The sequence below is a fragment of the Pyrgilauda ruficollis genome, unplaced genomic scaffold, assembly GCF_017590135.1.
Source record: "Pyrgilauda ruficollis isolate IOZ18807 unplaced genomic scaffold, ASM1759013v1 scaffold36, whole genome shotgun sequence".
Classification (NCBI taxonomy): Eukaryota; Metazoa; Chordata; class Aves; order Passeriformes; family Passeridae; genus Pyrgilauda; species Pyrgilauda ruficollis.
Genome location: NW_024525045.1, coordinates 5951079 through 5959561, shown reverse-complemented (window position 1 = coordinate 5959561; position 8483 = coordinate 5951079). Strand labels below are relative to the sequence as shown.

General features: G+C 43.4%; 1 protein-coding gene across 1 annotated transcript in view; it reads right to left on the bottom strand.

Annotated features, from left to right (window-relative positions):
• Nucleotides 1-563: 563 nt before the first annotated feature.
• Nucleotides 564-8483, bottom strand: part of EPHA4 (EPH receptor A4) — a 104803-nt gene continuing 96883 nt past the window's right edge. The window contains exons 16-18 of the mRNA XM_041475715.1: nucleotides 6216-6371; nucleotides 5055-5933; nucleotides 564-2857 (exon numbers count right to left, since the gene is read on the bottom strand). Of these exons, the coding sequence (XP_041331649.1) occupies nucleotides 5819-5933; nucleotides 6216-6371 (271 nt within the window). The 3' untranslated portion in view covers nucleotides 564-2857; nucleotides 5055-5818. The remainder of the gene's footprint in view (nucleotides 2858-5054; nucleotides 5934-6215; nucleotides 6372-8483) is intronic.

Genomic DNA, 8483 nt, shown 5'->3' with positions numbered 1-8483 from the left:
AGCATCCATGCTCGGTTCCTGGCTTGGAGCCTCCTCAGGGAAACTGCTCCTCTCCATTTTCTGCTGCTCCTGACACCTTTCCATGGGTGTCAACACGATCCCGCTGGCACAGGCAGAGGCAGCCCCTGGGCAGTAACTCAGCAGCTGCCATGGAGGGGTGACAGCCTGGCCCAAAGGACACGGTGATAACTGCAGGAGTTCTGCCAAGGACATCTGACCTCAGGCAAGGTCCAGCTGGGGAGCAGGGGAGGGACACCATCCCCAGCCAATCCCAGTCATCAACAGGAAAAATTATGGCCCTGTAGGTTTTTCTGAGGCACGGTGCCCATGGATAGCACCTGGTCTCCAAGGAAGGATCACTGATATTATTACCAAGCAGCCTGGCTGCAGCACCCTTCCCACATCACAAACAGCAGCAAGGAAATCTGAAATCTGCTCAAGAGAATAAATCCCTTTGGGGCAAACACCAGGACTGTTACTCTGAATTCTCTATCTGTATCTGTTGTGGATAAACTCTAAATGAAAAGCAACATGCAATAATTAGAAATAGACCATTTCAGGTTTGTACAGCAACTACTTTATTATTTTCAAATGCAAATGTTTGCATTGTTTGCTATTTTACAATTTTACAAACTAGGTATAAAAGACCATAAATAAATGACATAAGTTATGTGTACCTAAAATTCACGGAGGGAGAAAAAAATTACAAATTAAAACAAAATAGAAAAATCTATATATCTAACCCAGAGATCGTTCAAATGCACGAACCAAGAAATGCTGTTAGAATTTTTCAGTATGAACTAAATTATAATATGCCTCATACATTCTAATTTACACAGTCCTTGCATATTCCAACATACTTGCAGTGATACAAAAAAATAAATGCACTCTCTTTTTATTTGTCTGATTAGTATTTCAGATTTTTTTTTCTGGTTATGAAAATGTCACATAAAAGAAAAATACTGCTTTTTAAGTCCTGTTTACTGGTTACTTACCAGCTTTTTTTTTTTTTTTTGTATTTTATACATATATATTTTTAATACATAAGATCCATCACAAAATTAGCACAGCAAGAAACCCGGACAAACATCAACCATTGGTGTGTGAGCAGGACAATTGAACACACTCGGTGTGGGGGACAAGCCAGCGGTGGCCTGTCCCCGAGGGCAGCAGTGTCTGGAGCAGCCTGTGGTGGCCCAGCCCGTGGCCACCTCTGCCAGGCGCAGCTGGCACATCCCGGTGCCCTGCCATGCCCAGCTGCCCTCGCTTCCCTGCCAGCCCTGCAGCTCCAACTCCTTCAGAGCAGGTGCAATTACCACGGAGGGTCAGCGAGGGGGGAAAGAGGGAACAGGAGCAACCTGGGGACATCAGGTCACAGCTCTGGGCTGGGCTGCGTGTCCAGACTGCCCCACGTGTGCCCGAGAGCCCCTGGTCCCCGTGGGCAGCACGGCCACCTGCCCTGCCAGCTGCTGGTGGCCCTGTGTCCCCTGGGTGCAGGCACTCAGCTCCACTCCAGCTGCCCCACGCCACACCAGGGTGAATCCTCCAAACACAGCAAGCTCTCCTAGGTCGTGTCAGCCTGCTGCAGCACTGCTCCCTGGGCCGTGGAGTGTCTTCTACTGTTCTTCAACCGCACAAGGAACAGGACACACTGCACAACTAACTGTTAACTTTACAGGTCTTGCTGCATTTTTGTTCCTTATCTGTGCTGAGAACCAGGGAAGTGTTCTGATTATTACGTTGCACACAGAGCAAGGTGCTTCTGTGAATGGAAGAACTGCATATATTTGCTAGCATTCAACAAGTCTTTAAAATCCTATTTTTGCAGATAAAAAAGGCTACGTAAGAATTCAGTTCAGGATTACCAGTGGGTGGAGATGCAGGTGTTGCCTCCACCACCTTGCCACTGAGAAACTGGTCCTTCTTGGTCATGAGCAGGGCACTAGTACGGATAAACACTTAACAAAAACCTGTAGCACCCTTTAGATCCTGCATCCATTACTCCAAAACTAACTGGAAATTGCCCCTGTTTCAGGCTGCAGAACTACTCAACAATGTTAGCGTGGCAGCTAAAAAATACGCTTACAGATACAGAAATTTCAACACTTTCTTAATGTGTGTGTTCTTGCTATCGTTTCAGACATGAGCTCTCAGCCTGGTCTCACAGGACAGATGTGCTTGGGGCACGTTCACAGGCAGTTCTACACACGAGGTGACTTGCACGCCGACACACGCACACAAGCACACGTACGCACCTTCCGGAGGAGATAATAATCCATTATCCATTCAAGGAAAAAAATATATTTATATCACTGCAATGGCACCTTTAGTGTAAAATGTCACTTCAGCAATGTACACAGGCAGCTCACAGGAACTGGGTTCTTTGCTGTGGCACCTGGCCTGGCGTCCATGGTAAGATGTGTAGTGCTCTGTCACCTTCATTGGTCCAGGATGCAGCGGTGACAGCCAGGGGAATGAGGAGAGACAACAACAAAATATATAAATAAAACCAAAGGCAAGCAGAGAAAGTAGAAGAGGAGGAAAAGCAAAATCCAGAAGTCTGCAGGGCTTTGACACAGTACATTCCTCAAGTGACAACTGGGTGCTGAGTCTTAACGAGTTAGTTATCGCTCAGTGGAGAAAAACAACGGAGTGGGTGGCCCAGGAAAAAAAATAGAGAAAGTAAAAGTCACACTCTCTTCAGGGACTGATGACTGTTCAGCATGTGTTTTCCAGAATCAGTGCTTTGGAAGACGCAACTGTGGGTCCAGAAGGCTTCATGTCTGGTCTGTGTTCCTCCATGGTCAATGTGATCAACAGGACGGACTACGAGGCTGTGAAAGCAAAATCCATTTCCCTGCACGAAAAGAGAACCCAAATTAAATGTATTAAACATTAAACATGCTCCAAGACAGACACACAGACCTGCCCAAATGGCAGGGCTCAAAGGGCAGGAACCATTTGCCTTCCCTGTCCTTCTTCCTTCCCTCACACTATTCCAAAGTCTTGCTTCCATGGCATGCCTTACATACAGATATGTAATCAACCAATCTATCTTTCTGTCTTTACTTACATGGGCCACCTTTTTTTTTCCTCCATCTGCTCTCTTCAAGCTAAAATCACATTCCAGTGGATGCCCCTTCTTGGCCATATTTTATCTCACAGGAAACACAACCACCAGTGGCAGTGCTGAAAACCCAGCATCTGAGCTGCCTTCACAGTTTTCATTCTATAGGGACACAGTTTTCCATTTTGTGTGGAAAATATTGCACTGTTTTGAATTACCACTACTAGACTCCAAGACAGCAATTTAACAAACTGGCCAGAAAATTGGGTGTATTTTGGTTTTAGATAAAAAAGATGATCTCAACAGAATGCTACAGATTTACAGCAAGGAAACTTCAAGTATCTCTGCACTTGAGAGGCAGAAGAATTTTTCCTGCTGAAAGTACAAATGTCAGGTCTTAAAATGAGTAACTACTTCTTATGTTGCCTGGCAAAGTGACATTAAAACATGCTGTTTTAAGTAGATTTTTTAAAGAAATCTTAAATTTCTTGAAATGGAAAAGCTTTTATAAGTAATACTGCAGAACAGTTTATACTGAGCTGTCATGACTTGACAGGATCCAAATTTAGCATCTCATATTCAGAACAAGTTGTTCTCTGAGAGAGTTGGGAGTGAGGGAGAGTTAGTGGTTAAAATCAGCAAGTTATTGTTAAAAGTGACAAAAAAGTGATGTGAGTGACAATATAGTATGTGTGATTTGTCCAACTGAATGAACTGTTTTGGATTTAGGATAAACTCAATTATTAAGAAAGTTTGACCTATAAAGCCACTAAATCATTTCTGAATTTGCTGTCAGGTATGGAATAGGACCAAAATATTATAGACTAAAGAATCAGTCTTAGTGCCATTAAATGATAAATCTCACCTTTCTGACATTGTGCCTGGCACAGCTGAAATGCAATGTCAGTTCTAAAGGACATGTCATGAAAATCCTCCTCCTGCTCAGCACAGAATAAGTGGCCGGTCTTTTTTCTAAGGTCATCTCATCACTTTGGTCCTCAGAAGGACTTTAAAGGAATCTAACTTACATACTCTGTTCAAAAAGAGTAATAAAAGCTTCATGACAAATAAATTCAAGCCTCAGTGTGTTCAGAGCTTTACCGGATAAAGCTTTATCCTGTGTGACCTGCTGAGGACAACCACATTGCCGTAGCAGTCTCCTCCACCTAGCAAGCCAGGGCATGCTTTCAGTCACTCAACTCCCACCCACTCCCTGGAGGAGGTAGAGGGCAGCTTTTCCATGCTCCCTCTTGTTGGCCATACCTGCAGAGGGGTGTCAGGCCCCAGCTGTGCAGTCTGCACCTGGCACTCACCCACAGCTGCCCTGATAATCCCAGATACCCACCCTACAGGGCTGGTTTTCAAAGTGGATTTTGGTTCTCACAACTGATCCAACAGGATCACAGTGCATGAGCTGTTACCCTGCCTGACACCCAAACTGCAAAAAACCTGCAAGACTGCATGCTCTATCCCATTTTTTTCTGCTCCCTTTCCCATAAAACCACTGACACCACAACTGAAACCCAGATACTGCTTTTACTGCTGTTCATGAGAATGCAGGAAAAGTCTTTAGTTCTTCTCAGTGCATTTATGACTATTTGTACTTTACACTGTGGCATCCATTCATGTTGAGTTTTTCCAACCACACTATAATGGCATCCCTACTGCTCTCAGTGCGAAGTGAGGTCAAGCTCTCAGCCCTGAGCTGAGCCCCAAGACACTCCTACACCTTGTCTGCACATCCTACCAGGCAACAGCCTGAGAGCAATTTGAGATAGTGCAATTTTCACTGCCATGAAATAGAGCAAACAATGGGAAAGGCTCATCAATTAGTCTGGGAAACCAGCACAGATTCTTACAAACCAGTTAGGAACCCCAAATAACACATACCACAGCAGTTTTTATTTTCCCCCAACAGTGATGAAATCCTAGCACAGCTTACAAAATAAAGCACCCTGAATATGTTGGACACAGTACTTCCACTGACCTTCCGTGAGGCAAAGGGAGTAAGTTTCTTGAAAGAGAAAAGAAGTCTGAAAGCTCCACAGCCACAATTGTCACAGCTGACTACTGGCAAGATGGTCAAAAAAGTCTTTCAATGGCAGGCTTCAGCACGGCACAACAGCCAAGAAGAACCTCTCCAGAAGTCCAGTTTGGCCCAGTAATCCACAAGGTGGGTCACTTCACATCTCAAGCCCATACACGGGTAGATCACTAATTGGCAGGCACTGATTAGCCACATGATATTCTCACTGAGGTTTTTGAAGGTGTTAGTGATGCATCAAGTCTGCAAAGAATATCCTAGGGCAGATTCTTCATTCCAGTGAAAGATACACAACGGTGGTTTCACCCACAAATAAAACACTATGGTTGTAATCCTACAGGTCACAGGGAGAAGGAAAGTAATGCTGTTGTTTTTTAAGCACAGTATCTGGCAGCAAACATAGCATCAAAACTTGAATGTGACTTTATATTTATATAGATACATGTATTTTACATATCATTGATCAACAGAGAAGTATGTTCCAAGAAACCATTTGTTCCAGGTCTGGTTTCAAATGACGGCTTGTCATTTCTGGAGGCCCCCCTCCCAACACACACGCTCGGGTTCCGCAATCTGTACATCAAGCAATGCTGCAGATCTTGATTTCGACGGGCGAGGAGACGAAGTAAAAAAAGTGCAGTTCTTCAATTAAAGTGCATGGATGAGGTAAACTAATTTCAAGAGTTTTGAGTTTATTCAGTGCTGGCTCAGACGGGAACCATCCTGCCGTGCATCTGTTGCATTTGGGTGCGCATTGCTTGGACACTGCTCAGGATCTTGTTCTGGTGCGCCAGGGCCGTGATCCCGATCCTGGCTAGGTCCCTGTGGAAGGCAAGAGAACAACAAGGGGCTGAGAATGGTGGATCAGATGCTGGTGCAGAGAAAAATATTAAGAGTCAACCACAAGCAGCATTAGCAAAAGCAGATGTACAGAAATGTTTAATTAAATAAGTGGAGGCATTGTGGAGGCATTTTAAAGTTATCCTCCATCCAAATGAAAGGCATTCCATTCCTTTAATGAGTGTAATGATATGCAGCACAAAGCAAGAGAGGCTGATTAAATCCAGATTTACTAGTTTTTTTGTTATATCGCTGAGTACTTACTCCTGGTTCATATGCACCACAGCCTCTAGGGTGGTATAGCCAGCAGCTGTGAAGTTATCCTTGTATCGCTCCATTTTCATGGCTTGGAGCCAGTCACTGACAGAAACAACCGCCGAGAACTCGGGGGAGCTGGGATCCAGCAGGGCTGTGCTAGGTCTGGATGCCAAACAGTGAAAGGACAGAGAAATAATGTCAGATGGATCAAGAACCACAAACCAAAGTTTGGTCTCTGCAACAATTAACCTCAGTGATGAGGGAAAGCAAGGGCAAGAGGCTGTGCCCAAAGAAACTGGCGGCTCTTCACATCAACTCAGATCAAAATAGAACAAGATGCAAAGGAATGGGCCAATTTTTACTAAGAATGAATTTCACCTGAGGTTTCTATTTTTGGTTTGAGATCAAATTTGAACCACAATACAGATTATGATTTCCATCTCAGATACAACCAAGTTCACAGAAAATGCTTTTACTCCCCGAAACAAAAAAGATGGCAATGCTGGAAGGCATTTGGCCTGCTGGGTCTGTATCTCATGGGCAGCAATGCCAGACCTTGCCAACCCTGCATGTGTCAGACTTCAGCTCAGCAGCTATAGAAACACTGCCGAAGTATGTGCAAAGAACTGGGAAGCTCACACCCCGCCAGACTGGTTTGGAGGGTAAAACTCTGGGCAGGTTCAGATAACTCCTGTTTCTAGCCAGGTCTGCTCAGTGCATTCAATCAAACTCAGGACAGCAGGGAGTTAATCCCCTCTTTAATCAATCCATTCCTGACCAAGTGTGTGCCAGGAGTGGTGGGAATCACACGAGCTTTGATCTTTGTTTGCACTGCGGAATGTGCTTCTCATTTTGCCTTGCACAGTTTTGCCAATAATTATTTTTACAACATTTTCTTCTCTTATTAATATTGCATTTACTATTTCATGTATATCATAAGTCACAGTTTCATTAAAGCACTATAAATTACTGTTATCTATCTAATCAAAACAATTATCATTTAGCAATTTATTTGAAAATGCACATCATCAAAGACTAGGTGTGCAATAGCATGGTTAGGTCTTGCCTCAGGCATTGAGTACACGCTGGCAATACTTGGTTCAACTCTTTTACTGCATTATCTAACACAAGACCAAAGATGATAACCTATTTATATATAATTATGCTTCATGTATAAAGTCATATATTAATAATGTTATATGTATATTTGAAATTCCTATTCTGAAGACAAAAAAAATATTTCTAAACAACCATGAACGTGAAATGACCTTGAATAGGCTGTTAACTTATATACACACACACACAGAATGACCTTGAACAGGTTATTAACTATTGGGAAACCTATATATTTTCAAAGAGCACCTGTAAATTGAAAAGAAGGCAAAATGGAGGAGTTCGTACTCCTGATTCCTCAACCAAATTATCACAGCAGATCATACTGTGATTCTCACCATGTAAATTATTTAAGCCTCGAGGGAGGATACATTTTTGCCAGGGTCCCCGTGCAATTAGGGCAATCTGGAAGAGGTGGTGATAGTGGCCTCACAGGGTTAATGATCCCTCTTCTGGTGACATACATTGTAAGCAAGACTCACAAAGGGACATACAAGCTTAAAAAAGGATGTTGTTCTGTTGGAGGCTGAGACAGAATCTCTGTTACTCCCTCACTGATTCAAGAAACTTAATTTTGCATTGTCTAATACATATTTTTGTACCTTTCCTCCTACTTAAAAACATTTTCTTATTATCTTCCTTGTTTCTTTTAACCTTTTTCCCCATATTTGCTGTAAGCAAATCTACCTGACAAAGCAGAGACATCTGGAAAAAATGGACCAAAGCTGGCAGAGATCAGTAAAGCTCCTATTACTTCAGCAGTGTTTCACCAGCTTACACAAACTGCTGATCTGTCCCAACAAAGCTATTTTGGTTTTACCCTACAACTCTGGGAGTTTTCCTACCTGCTGCACTTCTCTTGCACGTACCATGCTTAACAAACAAAACAAATGTAATGCGGGATCGGTGGAGACATGAAACTGGCTTTCCACAAAATTAAATTCAAATTCACATAAAAATTAATCCACACCTTCCCAATGCCTGCGAGGCGTTGGCTGGAATGCTGTAACGCTCATTTGCAAATCCTACACAAATCTTAGGGTTTATAAAACTTGATGATGTGCTTTTCCTGCAGAAAACCACATCACTCCTGTTGGCTGCACTGGTTGAGGTGACCCTACCCACTCAAGTCCTTTCACCGGGTTGGGGGGAAGAAGGGGA